At 35.9% G+C, this 20,059-nt stretch overlaps 3 protein-coding genes across 3 annotated transcripts; 1 reads left to right on the forward strand and 2 right to left on the reverse strand.

Annotated features, from left to right (window-relative positions):
* The first annotated feature begins 4,434 nt into the window (after positions 1-4,434).
* On the forward strand, positions 4,435-12,639 carry LOC143567701 (uncharacterized). The gene is made up of 3 exons (XM_077054057.1): positions 4,435-4,501; positions 9,032-11,668; positions 12,205-12,639. Exons 1-3 carry the CDS (start codon positions 4,435-4,437, stop codon positions 12,624-12,626), a joined length of 3,126 nt encoding a protein of 1,041 aa, XP_076910172.1. The 3' UTR covers positions 12,627-12,639.
* Positions 12,640-13,775: 1,136 nt separating this feature from the next.
* On the reverse strand, positions 13,776-15,356 carry LOC143567689 (putative aquaporin TIP5-1). The gene is made up of 3 exons (XM_077054047.1): positions 15,263-15,356; positions 14,802-15,055; positions 13,776-14,271 (listed from the first exon to the last, which is right to left on the reverse strand). Exons 1-3 carry the CDS (start codon positions 15,354-15,356, stop codon positions 13,885-13,887), a joined length of 735 nt encoding a protein of 244 aa, XP_076910162.1. The 3' UTR covers positions 13,776-13,884.
* Positions 15,357-16,458: 1,102 nt separating this feature from the next.
* On the reverse strand, positions 16,459-17,141 carry LOC143567691 (peroxisomal membrane protein 11-4-like). The gene has a single exon (XM_077054048.1). The coding sequence runs from the start codon at positions 17,137-17,139 to the stop codon at positions 16,459-16,461; it is 681 nt and encodes a 226-aa protein (XP_076910163.1). The 5' UTR covers positions 17,140-17,141.
* Positions 17,142-20,059: the final 2,918 nt, after the last annotated feature.

A 20,059-nucleotide genomic window follows, 5' to 3' on the forward strand; every position in this document is an offset into this window, starting at 1 on the left:
TTTCAGCAACAAGAATTCGGTATATGCATAACAGATAACAGTAATGTATACACTGAATCACTAATATCATACTTCAGATAAAAGCCATATTAGTGTTTAGGGCTTCTTTGCTGGCTTACTGCTTCAAGTACACCAAATGTAACCTCATTCTTTGCAAAACTTGCCAGTCACTTGCTTTGACACGCGCATGGCGGATGGTGAGTTCTCCCTCTGTTGGTTGCTTAAACGGTGCGTAGCACGATTAAGGGCCACGAACGACACCATAAGAGTTTCTAAGTGTTGGAAAATCCCTTTATATTTACTAAACATATGATGCCCAAAATCAAAATTTATACAAGTCAAAGTCAATTTTGGTTCTATTTGTAATTAAAGATATACATACATTGATTTTGGTGCTCGGTAAAAAACGGGTTGGTGTCAAGTTTTAGGCTTTGTGTCGGGCTTGACCCGCCAACCTACATACACGACCCATGTAGCACCCTACCAAAGAATGTATATAACTAAGGCGCATGAACGTATTATTTAAATAATAAACTATGTGACCTGAATAATATAATTGTACATAGCGATCTACGATCATAAGAGGGTTTTCTTTAGATTTTGCTATTTCGAGTCTTAAATAATTTTCCAAACTTTCATAGATTTGAACATAACTTTTGATGGGTCCTTTCACTAACCTTTCTTTGGAGGCAATCAACAATGTTTGCGAGTATCTTCTTCATTACAAATTTGAACAAAATGTGTCAAATAATAAAATTCACATGTTTCAATAAAATATTGCAACTTATAATAAGAGATCAAATAATACCAGATTATATTACTTAATCATGTGTCAAAGAATGAAGAGGTAGGTCCCAGCAGAGCCCAGTTGGACCCGCAAGACTCACCTTAAACAGGGACGTCTGCGCAGAAACCAACTGGATCCGCAGGACCAACCATGCTCAGAGATGTGACGTCCTTACGCGCAGTACGCAAGCTGTTCCCGCAGGAAATGCCTCCCAATGGTGAAGGACTCCGCCTGTCCCCGCAGCCTCGGATACAAGCCATTAGGGAAGGCCACCCGCGCAGCAAGGCTACACGCACAAGGCACTTAGCTCTCAATCATTCAGTGTCACCTGAAGAAATGAGCGAAGCCGGGAACAATCCCGCACAAGGGCGGGAGGGGGAATACTCCCGCCCAAATAAGCCAGTCCGTACGATACGGGAAGATCTTCTGTACTGTACCTGACGAGGTATGGGAAAAAGATCTGACTAAAGATACGACAGCTTATGGACAACAGTATGGCGAGCAGCATGCTCCTACACTGTATTGTCACTATTAGCCGCTGCCTACTCACCAACTCTTGTCATACCACGTGCGTAGCCGGCAGTTGGTAGAAAAGGAATAGTATACAGCAGGCCTGGTCGCTATCAGCCGCTACCTACCCACCAACTACCAGCAGGGCACGTGCGTAGGCTACTGTTGGTGGAACAGGAACACTGTTGCAGCCGGCCATACCTCCTTGGAAACCTACCTTCGGCTATAAATACCACAAATGGTATGACCATCTTATCTTATCATATACTATCTTATAACATCATATTATACCTGATATCTGCTCTAGCAATCTCTTAATATACTTTTATATTTAAAGAGCAATCTAGTCTGATTCTCACGCCGGAGGGTGGTCACAAGGAGGAACCCCCCCCCCCCTTCTCAGTGACGAGCTCACGGTGTCTGTTTTGCAGGTTATCAGAAGAACCATCTTCTGAGGGTCTAACCCCTCGTGGGAAACAGCTAGCTAACCCCCAGGTTACCAGTAATCTGTCCGGGGTCCGGTTAGTGTTTCTTCATGTGTCAAATAATAAAATTCACATGTTTCAATAAAATATTGCAACTTATAATAAGAGATCAAATAATACCAGATTATATTACTTGATTGCACTACCCTTTGTTTGATTTGAATATATATATATATATATATATATATATATATATATATATATATATATATATATATATATATAATGGAGTGGTATGAAGACCACCACAAAGATCTTCACTCTCACCGCATGCTCCACCTACTCTTATTCTATAATGGACCACTGATAACACTCACTCTGCCCTACTTCCTCAATAGTACTAGCCATCTTAACCAAGTCACATATATATTACTAAGTTTTATGATAATGCCTTGTAGTACATGTTCAAAATTTGAATGTTTTTTTATTATTTTGAAAAATGACAATGATTTTACTAGGCATTGACGGTTAGACGGGCAAAACCAAGAAAATTATATGAGTAAAAGAGGGTTCTTCAACCACTTTAAATAACTAACTTTATACTTATTCTTAGTTCTCGAATATCATAAAGAAAAATACATAATATTATCAAACAATGCATACTTTAGACTTTTTTTCAAGAAACCATATCATTATGAAGTTTCAAATAGTCCACCAAGCAACACATACCAACGCATCCACAGTTACTTAGTCCAATAGTTTCTTTTTATGGTTTTTGCTATGGTTTTTTTACCGGTCAATTTGTATTGATATTGTCCCGTCTAGCTTCTTACTAGATAGTTTTTTTATAATATGCTTTTCGTTCTAAAGATAATAGATCAAAATTTCTTTCTCAAGAGTACTGAAACTGAAGTGTGTGACATATATGACATATAATGCTCACATGAGTTAAATATACGTAATAACAAAAAAAAAGAATGTTTTAATATCAATTCATATTTTAGAGGATGTACTTATATTCATATAGAGAATAATACCGTTATGGTTTTTAATTTTTACACTTTCGCAAAAATAACAACATACTTTAGATCTTAACAAAAGTGGTTTTTTTTCTAATCAAAGTATAATGATAGTTTTTTTTAAATAAAACATTAATTCAATAACTAAAGTGGCCAAAATGAAGTGGGCACCAAAAATAGTGTTGATGATATGTAGACTCTCAAGGGCCAAGGGGACCATTAGCTATTGTAGTGAAAACAACTCATGCACTTGATAATTATATGCAATTGAGATCTTCTCTTTTTAATTTGGTATATGATGATTAAAATGTAGACTTTTGTATTTATCATCATCCAACAAACAAATAAAAGTTTCAAAAAAGGGATGAAAATACTTCCAAGACAATATCATGATACCTTTGCTTCAAATGTTATAAACCTATGGACTTTTATAATTGGCATCTTATGATTTTTAGATATTCATAGATTACACTTCAAGAAAGTTTAACCCATAAACGTTGAAAAAAATCTTTAAAAAATGCAAAAATAAGTATATATTAGAATTGTTTTAATATTTTCAGATAGTTTAAAGAAAACTGAATTTTAGATACTTATTAAAAATAAATAAATTCAGATGGTTTTTAACCCATGGTATGTTTTTTACTTTTTTTTTTCACCCTTCACACCAAAAGCAACTTTTGTTCTTTCTTAACATGCTATCATGTAACATGACATAAGATTGGACCTACCATCAATCCTTTCTCTAAATTCTCCAATATTCCATTATTTTATTTTGAGTATAATCTTTGAAGATTGATTAAGCATATAAATAAAGTAAGTAGATTAAAGAGGCCAAAGTCCAAACTTAAATATAAACAAAAACTATTTAAAACATAGCTTGAGCAACTTTGCAATTAGGTAAGTTTATAAAAACAATGAGTTAACCTTTCAAACTATGATACAATGATAAAAACGTGATCTACCTTTCGGATGATCCAAACTCTGAATGTTGTTTTCACTAATTTTCTATCGTAAACTTGAGCATGCCCGTCACAAGATGTGATCGGTTAACAAAGCGTTAACGTAGTTTCATGAATTTTTCGATAGTTCACATGGTTAACTTTCCTTTAAAAAAAGAGTAAGTTGACATTGAACTTAACTTAATTTAGAAAAAAATGAATGATGGTGTTTTCCACCAAGTTATATGGTAATAATAAGTTTGGTGGACACAAGTCTATGAAGTCATTTATGTGTGTGTGTGTGAAGAATAGTGAGATGTTGTGATTGGTCACACTAGACCCACACATTTGCTTTTACAGCATCATGCTGTTAAAGAGTCTCATCACACATTCCCTCTTCTATTCTTTATTTTTGGAACCATACATCTTGTACCATCGGTTTCCAATGTTCCATCTTTCACTAACATACGTTAGATATTTATTTTTAAATAAGTTTACTAGTTTCATACTTATTTATAAATTAAATTTATTATTTTTTTTCCAACGACGACTTTTATTAAAACGAACACAAAGGTCCGAACAACAAACAACATTAGAAAACAAAATTACACTATTTCGTACTGACGTACACGTCAAGGACTTAAACGAGTACCAATTTTTTAATCAAAAGATATCCTAGCAATTTGATGTTCTTCACCACCTCGAAGACCAACCAATTCCTTTAGGAAAAAACGGACTCGTTCCGCATATTCCAAATGCACCAACAAGTCGTCAATCGTCATGATAGTCATATTCAAGCTTCTTCTTCTTTTCTTTTTCTTTTTTTACAAAGCGGATCCGATGAATGTAACGTAAGTCCCAAACCAAAAAAGCAAAAATTGGAGGAATCTTGCACCATTAATAGTCATATTCCAAACCGAATTACAAATTGATATGAAGTGAAAATACGAACAAAATTTTATAATTGTACAACCCGCCATCCACAAGGTCACCGGGTTAGAGCGGTGGAAGACCTTCTCTAATAGTCAATCTTATAATTAATTTATTTATTAACACCAAATCTATATCAGAGAAAAAAAATGAACTAAATGAGTGACACTTATAAAAAATATAAAATACCATCCTTTTATCGATTAAGACAATGGTATTATTGACACGTGGCATTACAATATTAATAATAAGTAATTATTATTATTATTGATGTTATACGTGGCGGTTTTGATGGTGGCCAAAAGACTAAATGGACATGAATCAAAATTGCCCAATATGATTGTTTTGCCTGCCACATGACATATAAAGTAAACCATTACTCTTTTTTATTTTGAAATAGTGTTGTAGCAATTTAATTTCTAGATCCATTTTCCATTTTTATGTAAAATGAATTTGCTAGGTCTTTATTTATGTTGTGGACAAATTAGTGTTGTTTTCTTTGTTGAAATATATTGATTGATGTAAACATTTGAAACAGGAACAGTCACACTTCATCAAAAGATTACAATTGTTATTCACATGCTGATCAAGACTCTTCAATGCCTCCATGGCCCATCATTTAGATGTATAAATTCAACAAGGATGTCATTTCATAACTATTTCTTGGCTAGTTTTTACATAAAATAATTATATTATCAATATATTTATTTAAAGTTTGATCTTAAATTCAAATTGTTTTTTTTACTGCGTACGAATTTTGGATGAGATCGTAATTACTTCGTTTTGTGGACTCAAACCATATTATCCATGGAGATACCTTGACATCTGTTGTCAAGCCGTTTCCATTATCTGTTAATTCCATGTCTTGTGACTCTTCGTGGATTAAAAACTATTACCGTTTGGTTTCAAGTGCTTCATGTTGAGTTGAGCTGATCCAAGGACTCTATGACTCATATTTGGGCCAACTAAACGAAAGGAAGTGGTTAAAGTTTGGTAACTTAAAGCCGGCACAACTTTTGATCCATCGAGAGGTATGGACAAAATCAGCGTAACAAACCACAAGTGGATTAACTTTTTGAACTTGTTTTTTCTCATTTGGAGTCTTGCTATCGAGTTTGTGATCTCCCAAATTTTGTGATACTGAGCCCATTTTGATTTAAAAAACGCGTATATATTTTTCTTTTTCCCTCCAACATAGTTATCAAACAAACCTGTACTTGCACGTGGTAATATTTTTTTAACTTAAATCACAACCTGGGAGTTAAGAATCAGTTGGTTGTTTATTTAATAAAAACATGAATAAAAACCGTGACTAGATTTTATGAGTTGGTGTACATAGAGACACAATTGGTCCCAGAATCTTGGAACAAGCACTGTCTGGTCTGGTATGCCTGAGTTGGGACAAAAGGAGAAGAGGCTAGTAAGCTTTGTTACAAAATTTATTAAAGCTTTTGTACTAACAGATTGGACCAGTTATAAAGGGAGTGCATATGCATAAGTACAAACATTAATACTACTTGATAGATAATACTTCATTTGTTTTACAACATGTTAATCATTGATAAATATATATGCATAAAGTTGGACAAATCCTGATAAAAGCCTTATGTTGATTGTATTTGGTATTGTTACTATTGTATATTGATATCATAGAAGATTAGAGAACCATGTCTCACTAATTGTTTCACTTAGGGTGTTCATGTTGAAATCGATGGTGAACTGTTTAAAATGAAGAAGGTTACCCTGGTTTACGGTTAGAACCTAGAAATTGTCGTGTAACGATACCCGACTGTTTAATATCAATATTTTTTTTTCCAATTTAGGAACATAAAGTTGTGTGTACATGTACATGTATTATGTTCATGAATAGTCCTTATCATTTTTCGAAACTTAATAAAAGATCTTTTATTTATCTTTTTTGTCTTAAATCGTTAAAACTATCAAAAGTGAACCGTATAAGGGACTCGAGTCCCAGCCATCCACACTTATACTCTAAGGGCAAAGGCACAAGCTTGGAACACAAGAAAACAGACAAATAGAAGACGGGAACAAGGATACACATCTCAACAAGTCCTTGGTTGCAACAGGACAAACCACGATACAATTGTCAACCCCTAGAAGGCTAGAACAATAAAGGAACACAACACATGCCGAAGCTAGATGAGGCAAAAAATGAGACCATATCAAGTCAACTATCCCCGATAATAAGCCTTAATAATGTTTGCTAACCCTATACACCAAGAAGTGTCAACATCCTTACACGAGGATATCAACTATCAAGACATAGATAGACAACTTCATACTTCCGCAAATTAGTGCCCGCTAACTCAGATATAGCATAATCTAAGATTGCTTATTCTCATGCTGAATGTTGGTTACATAAATAACTCTTTATTTTATGAGTCTATGTGACGAAACTAACAATATTCTGTTTTGTAAATCATTTTCTTTATTTAAGTCATGGTGTTACGATGTCGACTTATTCGAACTCCACTACTCGATCAATCTTAGCCTCTAGGCAATTATAAGTAACATGCTTGAGTTAGAACTCAGAACTTGGCTGATTCCATATGAAGGTATCAACCGAATTGGTTTATCATTAAATGTCACTAAAAATATACACTATTCTATACAATAAAATAGGAGATAAAGTTAGGAATACAACAATTCAAATTAAATCAAAATATTTAAACTTTATGGTGGGAAATTAGTTTGGGTAAAACATAATATAAGATCCTTACCAAGAATACACATATTATAAGTCACACATTGAGTACAAAATCATAATTCATAACAAAAGACAAATCTAAAAACTAAAGACAAGGGCCGGCAACATTAAACAAATAGAATTTACTTTGTTGTACCAAATATTTGGTTAGTTAAATATAACAATAATAAAAGATGTTCTTTGGGTACTTGCACATTATAAAATAGAAACTTTCTTGGATCCTGGGAGGAACTGGGCAAGTGTAACCAGATGCAGCCAAAGATAAAGCTATAAAAGAAAATAATAATAATAATAAATAAATAAAAAGAAATACCAAGGAATAATCATGAAAAGGAAAGTTTAGAATATGAAATCCCAAGATAAAAGTTGTCACTCACTCTAAACTCTCACTCACACTAATTTGTTGTGGGGTTTGCTTAATCTATGATACCTAAGCATAGAATTTCTCTTTAAGCAAAATGTAATCATTTAGATTCATGGATAAAGTGTTTACCTAATTTAACTAAGGTGAGTGAGCACTTTTAAATAGAAAGATAAAATAACTTCGTATAATACATTTATACATGATGACATTTAGAATCCTTAATTAACCGTCTTAAGTAAAGTGCAAGTGTTATATCCTTTGTTACACTTCAGTACTAGATGTCATGACGTATGAGTACTATTTAAGGTTTGAAAAAGTAAAGGTTAAGACGGTAATTGGATTTTGGATGAATGAAGTTAAATAAAGAAAAATAAAACCATAATAACCATATGATAATACATTTTTACTATATTTGCACATGGTGACATGCGATAATCCTTAATTAACCGTCTTATATAATAGTATAAAGTAAAGTGTTTATACGTTACTTACAGTATCAGAAGTGGCGTATAGTTAACCGCAATGTTGTAAAAGTAGGTACAAGGCCGGGTACTTTCCGAATATTCGTTACAAGATATGGCACCAAGATGAGTTTCTTTAACTCCGCATAGTTACTAATAATCGATCAAAGTTTATCAACCTCAACCAGAATCACATATAATCAGTCAACTTTGGCCAATTTTGACTTAAAGTAATAAAACATAATTTATATTTCTGTAATATTAAAGAGAAAATATCATTTCTTTAATTAATGATTATCAAATTTTAGAATAATTTAGTATTTAAAAATGTATTTATCTTATTTAGATTAATATCCACTTATTTTCTTATAAATATTAATAAACTTACGATATTTGACATATATCCGAGTACTCCGAGTACACCTAACTCCACAGTTGGCCGGTCGCCTAGAGTACGCCTAGCGACTTTTGCAACCTTGGTTAACTGTATAAATATTATTTAAGTTTTGAAAAAAATAAAAGTAAAATAGGTAATTTTAACTTTGGAAACAATGAAGTTAAATAAAGTAAAAGAAAAAAAGGAAGAGAGTAGTTGTTTTCAAGTTAAGCAAAAAAAAAAAAAAAAACATGCCTCCATCCCATGACTAGTAGTTGTAGATATCATATACAAGTATACAACAACATCATCTTCTCCTCTTCATCTTCATCATAAACCACCAAACCTATTCCACTCACACAACAACATTAACCATCAACCATGAACCATCATCTACACCCAACCACCACTCCCAAAAAGAAACATTCAAACCCTTAAATCCACCATCTATTCATCTCACAAACAACCAAATATTACTCATCTTCCAACACCATGAACCTCCTAATATTACTCATCTTCCTATGCCTACACCACTCACTAGCCACAACTCCCACAACCAACATACCTCAACAACTTCAAGCACTTGTTTCACTAAAATCATCCCTAATAGACCCCATGAACACACTCCAAGACTGGGACACATCACCCCCTTTACCGAACCCCGGGCTCGAACCCGTGTGGTGTAAATGGTCCGGTATCAAATGCGAACCGAACACTTTCCTAATAAACACACTAGACATCTCAAACCGAAACCTCTCCGGTTCAATCCCGGACAACATCACTTACTTAACACACTTACACCACTTAAATATAAGCGTAAACGCCTTCGCGGGCCCGCTCCCACCCGCGATCTTCAACCTAACATTACTTCGAACGCTCGATATTAATCACAACTTTTTTAACTCCACATTCCCACTCGGGATGAAAAAATTGAAGCTGCTTACTTACTTCAATGCTTATAGCAACAACTTCACCGGGCCGTTACCCGACGAATGTGCTCGTTTGGAGTTTCTACAACATCTAAATTTCGGAGGAAGCTACTTCGAAGGCGAGGTACCAAAATCGTACGGCGGCTTCAAATCTTTGAAGTTTATGTACCTTGCGGGTAACACCTTAACAGGTGCAGTACCCGCAGAGTTGGGGTTAATAACCTCTCTCCTACATTTGGAAATCGGGTACAACGATTTCACGGGTGGCATACCACCCGAATTCGCCACACTGGCGAATTTAACTTTCATAGACGTCTCTTCAGCCGGTCTCTCGGGCAGGTTCCCTACTGCTTTAACGTACCTAACAGGACTCAACACCTTATTAATCTTCAAAAACAACCTAACCGGCGAAATCCCGAAAAGTATTAAAAACTTGCATAATCTAAAAACACTCGACTTGTCGGACAACACATTTTTCGGGAGCATACCGCACGAACTCGCGTTGTTGAAGAATTTAAAAGTGTTAAGCCTATTAAACAACGAGTTCACCGGAGAAGTACCCGAAGGCATCGGTGAGCTACCCGCACTCGAGTTATTGTTCCTATGGAACAATTCGCTCGCCGGAACCCTCCCGCAAAAGCTCGGGTTAAATTCGAACCTCCAGAGACTCGACGTTTCATCGAACTCATTCTCCGGTCCAGTGCCGCCGAATCTCTGTCGAGGCGGGAAGCTAACAAAGCTTATTCTCTTTTCGAACAAGTTTTCGGGTAGTCTACCCATTTCATTAGCTACTTGTGCATCACTGGTGAGGCTGCGAGTGCAATGCAACGCATTAAACGGCTCGATACCCATAGGGTTCGGTAAATTACCGAATATTACATTCATGGAGCTCAGTAACAACGATTTTACTGGCCTGATACCATCCGATTTAGCGAATGCAGCTAAATTGGAGTATCTGAACATCTCAGAAAATGCATTTGGTAGTCACTTGCCAGATAAGATTTGGAATGCTCCGAGTTTACAGATACTTTCTGCGAGTGCGAGTAAACTCACCGGGCGAATACCGAGCTTTAAAGGCTGCGAAAACTTCTATAAGATTGAGCTCGAATCGAATGATTTAACCGATAGCATACCGTGGGATATCGGGCATTGTATGAAGCTTATTTCGTTAAACTTGCGGCATAATTCGCTTACTGGGATCATTCCATGGGAGATTACGACTTTACCTTCGATAACCGAAGTCGATCTTTCGTATAATTTGCTTACCGGGACGATATCCGTGACTTTCGGTAATTGTAGTACCTTAGAAGCGTTTAATGTTTCGTATAATCAGCTTACGGGGCCTATTCCGTCTTTCGGTCCTGCATTTTCGAGTTTACATCCGTCTTCGTTCGTGGGAAACGAAGGATTATGCGGAGGAGTACTCGAAAAGGAAAAGCCGTGTGCGAGTGGAGTCGAAATAGAAGTGAAGCAGAAGCCGAAGAGGACCGATGGAACGGTCATGTGGATATTGGCCGCGGCGTTTTGTTTGGGTATGGTGGTCCTCATCACGGGCGGACGCTGCTTACACGCGAGTTGTAAGAGCGGCCGATTCGTGGAGGACCGGGAGATTGGGCCGTGGAAGTTAACCGCATTCCAGCGGTTAAATTTCACGGCCGAGGATGTGGTGGAGTGCGTGTCGATGACGGATAAGATTATAGGTATGGGGTCCACGGGAACCGTGTACAAAGCTGAAATGCCAAGTGGCGAGATCATAGCAGTTAAGAAGTTGTGGGGGAAGCATAAGGAGACGATCCGACGGCTACGAGGGGTGTTGGCGGAGGTGGACGTGTTGGGTAACGTGCGACACCGTAACATCGTGAGATTGTTAGGGTGTTGTAGTAACTTGGATTGCACAATGTTGCTTTATGAATACATGCCAAATGGAAGCCTGGATGATTTGCTTCATGGGAAGAATAAAGGTGACAATTTAATGGCGGATTGGGCCACTCGTTACAAAATAGCGTTAGGGGTAGCCCAGGGGATTTGCTACCTTCATCACGATTGTGATCCTGTTATTGTTCATCGTGATTTAAAGCCTAGTAATATCTTATTGGATGGTGAGATGGAAGCCCGGGTGGCCGATTTTGGTGTCGCAAAGCTAATTCAGTGTGACGAGTCAATGTCTGTGATTGCCGGTTCGTATGGTTACATTGCACCAGGTATGTATATCCTGTTTCTTTTAACTTAGCACATTTCACACTAATATTTATTTATATGTTAATGAATATTATTACTGTTTGTAAAACCTTCCAACATATTATAGCATTTTCGACGGTTTTACACACAATACTAATAGTTAATGCGCGTGAAGAATTTTATTTATTTATATTTCAAAATGTGTATTATCATGGACCCCACTAGATTTCTTTTATAATCTGTGGATATCACTTTCATGTCCTTGATGTCAAAACAGTTCAACACAATTATTGTTCTAACACTACAGATTTCTTTTACATATGTTATTATGTTGGGTGATTTATGTTAAAAAGAATTGTTAACATTAATATGTACTTTTATTTCCTTTATATAGATAACTTATGTGTACAATTTGCAAGTTGATGAAAAAGTGATATGTATGGTTTTGGAGTTGCAATAATTAAAGATAAAGATAAAGCTTTTTTTTACCACACATTAATATCTATTTATGTAATAATTAACGTGATTCATGCTAAGATATTTGTTTTGTTTCTTTCAGAATATGCGTATACGTTGCAAGTTGATGAAAAGAGTGATATATACAGTTTTGGGGTCGTGTTAATGGAAATCATTAGCGGTAAGACATCAGTAAACTCTGAATTTGGTGACGGGAACAGTATCGTGGATTGGGTTAGGTCAAAGATGAAAAACAGAGAAGGGATAAAGGACGTGTTGGATAAAGACGCGGGGGCTTTATGTAGCTTGGTAAGGGAAGAAATGATGTTGGTATTAAGAGTGGCGTTGTTATGTACAAGTAGAAACCCAACTGATAGGCCTTCAATGAGGGATGTCGTGTCAATGTTGCTTGAAGCGAAGCCAAAGAGAAAGTCGCCGGAGAAAGGTGGAGGGAGAGTGGTGGGTAATGGTGGTGCTAAACCTCCACCGCCACCACCATCTCAAAAGGCCACCATTGAATGTTGATAGAATTGGTCTTTCTTTTTGTTTTTTTTTTCATTTTATGGAATTATATTATATGAGTTTGTTTTTCATTTTTTTTGTTTTGAATTAGTGGTGGGGTGGGTATAGGAGTAGTAAATTTGTTTTTATGTAACTAATGAAAAAAGTCAAGTCCTTGGTCAATGGTGGTGGGTGTTTTTTAATTTAACAAATGGTTATTTGATGTAAGTGTGCATATAAAGTGTTTCCAAGAGAATTAGTGATATTGATGGTAGGTACAAACTTTAGCCATTTGTGGTCCACCAATTAGAAAAAAAAAATTGTATCTTAAACAAAAACAAAAATAATTAGCAAATATTATATTAGCGCAAAGAAAACATGAGGGGAGGATCGAACATGGCCGTCTCTAAAAATCATTATATGTCAATTTTGTTCTTTTAATAATTTAGTTTTTGATAGAGGCTGATCAGTTTCTGTTTGTTTAACCGGTTATAATTTACACCTCTAGTCCCAAGGGTGGAGATTCATTAATAAGTTATTCGTCTAAACCGGTCTCTCAACGCAACTTGGTATATGAAGCAGGCCCGTATAATGTTCTGGCTACTGCTATGAATAATAAATTAGTAAAGTCGGTCTAGGGTACGCGACGGGTAGCAAATTGGCTAAATTGGTATGGATACTGGTATTACTAAAACGAGACATATTTTTTTCCTCATTATAACTTTTTTACCACTTAATCAGTTAAGATTTGTGCCTCTCGTCCCATCCCAAGGGCGGCGATTCATTAACAATTTATCTGTCTTAACCGGTCTCTCATAGCAACTCAGTATCCAAGGCGTGCCAGGTGATATCCTTCAAGTAGAGCCGAGCAAACCGAGTTTTTTTTCAGGAATCAAGTAGGAGCTGTTTCAGGTTTTGGTCAACAAAGTCAAAAACCGGGTCACCTATGGTCTCTTATGAGAAACTGAAACTTGGTATGTACTTGTGGTCGAGTATACTAGGCTTGGTTTCAGGTCGGGTCCGGAACCGGGTTTATGCGCACCTCTAGGCTCTACCTCAAGCATACAATCCTAGAATGAAAGCTAAATTTACTTATTGGGTTGGCTACTCTAACGGCCCAACTAAACTGTGTTGGGCCTAAAGCCTTATTTAGCATAGGCTTATACACAATTAACAACTTAAACTATATGTAAAAGCCTTAATAAAAAATAAGGATAAAAGATTTACACGGTCACATAATTTTAATCACAATAAAATAATTAAAAGTTACACAATTAACAACTTAATCGCCGATCCCATCCGTAATCCCCCGGACAGCATTCTCAGGTGACTGAGCCGGAAACACGACATTATCATACACCACACTCGCAACACCCGCTCCAATCAATGGACCGATCCAATAAACCGCCTGATTCTTAAAGCTTCCCCCAACCATACCCAACCCAAAAGAGTAGGCCGGGTTCATGGACCCACCGGTAAATGGGCCTGAAGCCAACACATTGGCTCCTTGTATAAGCCCAATCACCAACGGCCCAATTGTTCCAAATGCAACTCTTCTTGGATCTCCAGCAGCAAATACAGTGTACACCAATGCAAATGTCATCACACCTTCCAAAATCGATGCTCCAAATCCGGTCATCTCGACCGGAACTTCGTGAACCGGAACATTCTAGATATAGTAAACATTAGTTAAGCTGGTCGTGTTCGCAAATTGGCAGGTCGAACCTGACACGAACTCAAAAATCGTGTCAGACACTTGAACACGGGCATGACATGAAATTTCACGGGTTGGCCCGAACACCTTTTTTATGTTCTATTGTGTTCACATACTACTAATAAAAATTTAAACTTCACATCAAAAGTATAAATTTGTATAAAATGACTACATTTTGATTATTAATAACATAAAAGTTTTCTTTTTAACCAAACAAAAAAATAAATGGGTTAAACGGGCCGGCCCGAATCGACCCGTTTAGCTAAACGGGCTCGTAGGTTCCACCAAATTTGGTCCAAGCCCGTTTATGCCAGACCCAAACCCTGGATTTTGTGTTCGGCTCAGGTCATGTTTTCGTGTCTTGTCGGAAGAGCATTGACCCGAAACTTTGACCCAAAACTGACCCGGGCCCGTTTATACTATAGCCTATATTCGTAAAAAGCGAATAATTCGAACTTTAAATAAGTGTATGCGAAGTTGCGAACCTGTGATACAGTAAAGAATCTCAATAACATACACGCGAAGATCGATCCAAGCATTTGAGAAATCCGGTAGAATATCGCCAACGGTATACTAATATGTCCTCCAATCGCCATCCCAAACGTCACAGCCGGATTCAAATGGCCACCAGAAACATTAACCGCCACGTAAACCGCGGCTGATAATGAAAACGCAGTCGCAATCGCCGTCGCTACCAAACCGGACGGATCAACCATCGGTGATTCGGGCGACATATTCCCTATAATAATAATAATAATAATAATAATCCGTTACAATTTATTAAAACATTAGTTAGGACTAGACATGTAACAAGTTACATTGTGTCTGTGTCTATATAATAAGCACATCTAACATGTTACATTGTGTCTATATAAATTTAATAAAATATATCATGTAACATATTATTAAATAGTAGTAAAAAGAGGGTGTGTGATTACTGTGATACAGACGAAGAAGAAGGTGGAGTGAAACTCGGCAAGGTACGATCGGTAGGCGGACGGAGTGAGTGCGTGTTCGAATCGGTCTCTTAGAGAGGCCATCGATGCTGAATTGAATTGGATTGAAGAAGAGGGATTTGACATTGTTGTAAATGTAAATGAAATGTTGAGTGTTGTGAGATTGCTATAAGCAGTTTTAAGGTTTTGTGAATGTTTTTCAAATAATAACTGCTTGATCCACGTGGCTTTATGTTATTAGTTAACTTGATGTTTTCGGTTGGTTCTTTTTTTTTTCTTCAAAATATTTTATTATTTAGCTTTGATGAAATATTTGCTTAATCTGAAGCAAATGTTAATGTTATAATCCACCGACTTTTTTTAGTTTTTATTATTATTATTATTATTATTATTATTATTATTATTATTATTATTATTATTATTATTATTATTATTATTATTATTATTAACAACAATATTTCACTTATACTACCTTGCATTTGCAAGGATTTAAACCTGCACGTCGTGAGTCTTTTGAGTTAATCTCGTAAAAACGCCATACCTGCTTGTTGAGTTTTAAATTCTAATATTTTCTCTAATTTATTCTTGTAAAAAAAACTAATTTTAACATGCACATAGTTTATGATTTTTAATTCATTTATTTGTTAAACTCCTCTTGTTATGCATACGAGCAATATCAAGTGAAATTTCCGAGTGAGACTCGAGCCACAATCTATCAAGCAACCCTAATCTATTGTTACATTAAATAGACACAAAATTTTATTTACAAAATGTTACGATTATTTGTGGTGCAGGATTAAATCCCATAAAGTGCAGCTCTGCAGGTACACCGCACACGTGTTCAATTGCATAATTGGATAGACTAAGCTTAGGAGTCATTTAAAAAAAACAAGATATTACTTTTGCACTAAACGTTTTCAAAGTTTATATAAGCATTTTGTAACTTCAGTCATTATTTACTTGAATTGATTGTTTTGGTAGCATTTTTTTATGCGTTTTCACTCGGTGGTAGTATGTTAATTTACAAACCGGTAATGTATTAGCCCAAATGTATTTTTAGCTATATATTATTATTCATGTATACACTACCAAATAAAGAAATACAAAGTATATTGTAAAGCATTATACATACCTACATAGAGTGATTAGTGATAGGGAAATAATTAAGTTTCCTACTAATTATAATTCAAGTGGGCCAATTTCTATACCATCCGGCCCATGCAGAGACAAGCCCACTAATACCAAGTGTGACAGCATGATTACAAAATGGGTTGGGCTCTATATCAGCCAGCCCAATAATTAAATCTGCCAAATTAGCAGCCACTGCCATTAATCTCATCACTCTGTCAACTTTAATCTTCTTAATTTCATCACCTTTTTCCTTTGATTCTGATAACAAACTATTTTTAATCCTTCTTTCCTCTTCAATCCCTTCTTTAATCATCATAAATTCTATAACACAAAAAAACACATACCCAAGCGATTCCCCAAACGCCGATATAAAGCTCATTCTCCTAGCCAGATTTGCATCCAAAACACCGGTTCTTGATAACCAGAGGAAATGGTCAAAAAAGAAATAGATCATTTCCCCTGCGTTAGCAAAGACTGACAGAAACCTATAAGTCGGGGTTGGGCCTGGATTTCTCCTAAGGGCATTGAAGCCTGTGAGAAACCGTCCAGTCCTGAAGGCTTTTCGGCTCAACCCTGATGCCACTTCACACTGTTTGGCTCTATGGGCTATTTTCGGATTGGTTTGTTTGAGGTGCCAAACGAGAAGCTTTGATACATATTGGAATGTTTTGACAAGCTTATCAATACCATCTCTCTTTGCTAGGAAGATCACTAGCTTGTCTACTTTGTCATTCATTGTGTGGTTTGATAAGTGTTCTAAGGTTAGAATATGTGTGATTTGTGGATGAAGTAATGGTGAGTGTATAAGGGAGAGCCACAAGTTAGAAATAGTTTTGGATAAAACAAATATATTGTATAATGGATGGACAATATTGTTTTCTTGTTATCCTATAAAACTATATCTTGTCATCTACTTATGTTATGTTATGAATATGTCAAAACAAAATATGTAGCATAGTTTTTCCGGGTTTTGTTGTTTCTGTTTGTGGTTCATATTGGCCAATGAAATCAGCTAAAAAAACTGCATTTAAATGTTCTCACAATGACCATGTTTTTGTTTTAAATTTGGGTTACTTTTTATTTTATAGCAAGTTTTCTAAACATAGAAAAATATATAATTGTAACTTATAAATATGAATGACATATTGATAATTTATTTTAGGGGTGTTCATGGTTTGATTCGAAACCGTGAAACCGTCCAAATTGGTCATCGGTTTGGTTTCACGGTTGGTTTTTTCATTAACTATCGGTCGGTCGGTTTCAAAAAATTCAAACCGTAGCGAACGGTTTGGTTTACGGTTTACAACGAAAACCAACCGTATAAAACCGGACCGGACCGTTTGGATTAATTATTTTAAATTTATAAATATTTATATTTTATATGTATATATATGTTCAAATTTATTACTCTACATAATTAATTTAAATTATATAAGATATGTATTGCTAAATTGAACAATAATAGTTAAGAAAAAGATGGGCTGAGCCCAAATCCGTAGGTTTTCTAATTGAAAGTTTATGGCTTCAACTCATGTTTTGCTTATTTCTTAATGATTTGTTTATGCTTGTTAAATTATATAAACATATGACAACATTACTAAAAATATATTATGCATTAATTTGGACATCTTGTATAAAAATCCAACAAGCCCAAATCGCGAAACCAAATCGGAACCAAACCGTTTCTAGCGGTTTGGTTCGGTTTGGTTTAGAAATTCTACGGTTTGGTTTTGGTTTACAAAAATCAAAAACCGTTACCAACGGTTTGGTTCACGGTTTGACCCAAAAACCGCGAAAACCGGACTGTGAACATCTCTAATTTATTTAGTGAAAATATTATAAAAATTCAACATTCTAGTCGACTAGTCTAATAGGGCATGAGAGCTGTGTTAAGGTGTTAGGCACCTGAATCTGAACATGACGAGAACATGAAATGGTTCAACAGACGTGAACATGGGTGCAACATGAATATTTACTAAACCATTTACGCTAAACCATAAACAATGAATTTCATGTTAGGTTAGTATTGTGTACGTAGCACCCAAATTTTCTATAGCCTTTTACAAATCGGTCACGACTTTTCCGTAGTCTAACAATAGCCATTTTCTATAGCCTTTTACAAATCGGTCACGACTTTTCCGTAGTCTAACAATAGCCAACTTTTGAATTTAACTAAATATCCATGATGAGTAAATTCGAATAATTTATAACATCATAGTCTTCTTTCATTTCCGAAAATAAATATGAAACTTTAAAGTTTACAAGAACCCTATTGCTCAATTTTAGTTTAATTATATTATCAGTTTTTTTAAATAATTTTAAGAACTTTAATTCTTCATATGAGATGTTTCTACTTATTAATGCCATAAATCTTGGTGTGTGTTTTCCCTCTTTTTGATGTTTTGTAAATTGGTGCATTTGTAAAACTGATGTACTATTTGATTGACGAGCGTCTTGTTTGTCAATCAATTACGTTTTTTCTAATAAAATTGGTCGTTCAAAAAATTTTAACGTCATAATTTCTATGACTTTCAAGCAAATAACTCGTGGATTCAGGAACTCATTAAACTTTTCAAGTCTAAAAAACCCATTTTTAGTCCCTCAAGATTTGCTTAACGAAGTTTTTTCTCACGAAATTAACATTTATACTTACACAACCCTACATTTATGTTTTGTCGGTGTCTCGTACTGAGAGAGCATAAGTGAATAATGAATATCTTATCAATAAGATAGCACGTGACTGAAAAACTTAAAAGATATTGGGATGTGATATCGTGTAACAAATTCAAACCAATGTGGGCTATCAAATAATTAAGTATTCTGTATTAAATGGCCCAAACATGCACTATGTTTGGAAACTAATGCTTGGAAATTGGAAACTACCTTTGCTTTTTGAACGTCTAACTTAGGTCGATGATGGGCCACTAACTTATCCGATTACCTCTATTTCTCAAATATGAAACTTTGGATAGCTAGGTTGGCACGTCCATGAAGGGAATCACAAACATCATTCCTGACCGGGAGATCACCTTTAGGAAGAAGACACACCAAAATTGAGAAATCACCTGGCCTAATATGTAACCTCTATTTTTTTTCACATGTGGGACTTGAACCCAACCCCCCCCCCCCCCCCTCCTTGTTTATTTGTTTTTTTTCTCATTTTAATAAAGTCTTAAGGGTGTGTTTGGTTGGAGGTAATGGAATGAAGGGGGAATGGAATGGAATGGACAAGGGAATGAAATTGATCATTTCATTCCTTTGTCTTGTTTGGTTAACCTATGGTAATGAAATAAATTATTACTTATGTTGTTTGGTATCCTAAAAAGTTGTATGATTGAAATAGAAATAATAAAAACACTCCTATCTCAAAATAATTTTTTTACAAAAAAAAATCGCAATGGCGATGGAGGTGGTGTTAGCTCCGGCGACGAAAATTATGGTGGCAGAGGCGACGGTGGAAGTGGGGTGGCAGTGGTCAAGCGGTGGTAGCATTGGCAGTGATGGCGATGGTAGGGTGGCGGTGACAATGTTTCGGTGGTTACAGTGACGATGGCGGCAACGGCGGTGGCGGTGGTTGCGCTGGTGGCGGAGGCGGTGGTGGCGGTAAGGTGTCGGAGGCGGTGGTGGCGGTAAGGTGTCGGTGATGGCGATGGTAG

This window comes from Bidens hawaiensis, unplaced genomic scaffold (genome assembly GCF_021521415.1).
Source record: "Bidens hawaiensis isolate Kalapana, Puna unplaced genomic scaffold, B.hawaiensis_p1.1 tig00023609_1, whole genome shotgun sequence".
Taxonomy (NCBI): Eukaryota; Viridiplantae; Streptophyta; class Magnoliopsida; order Asterales; family Asteraceae; genus Bidens; species Bidens hawaiensis.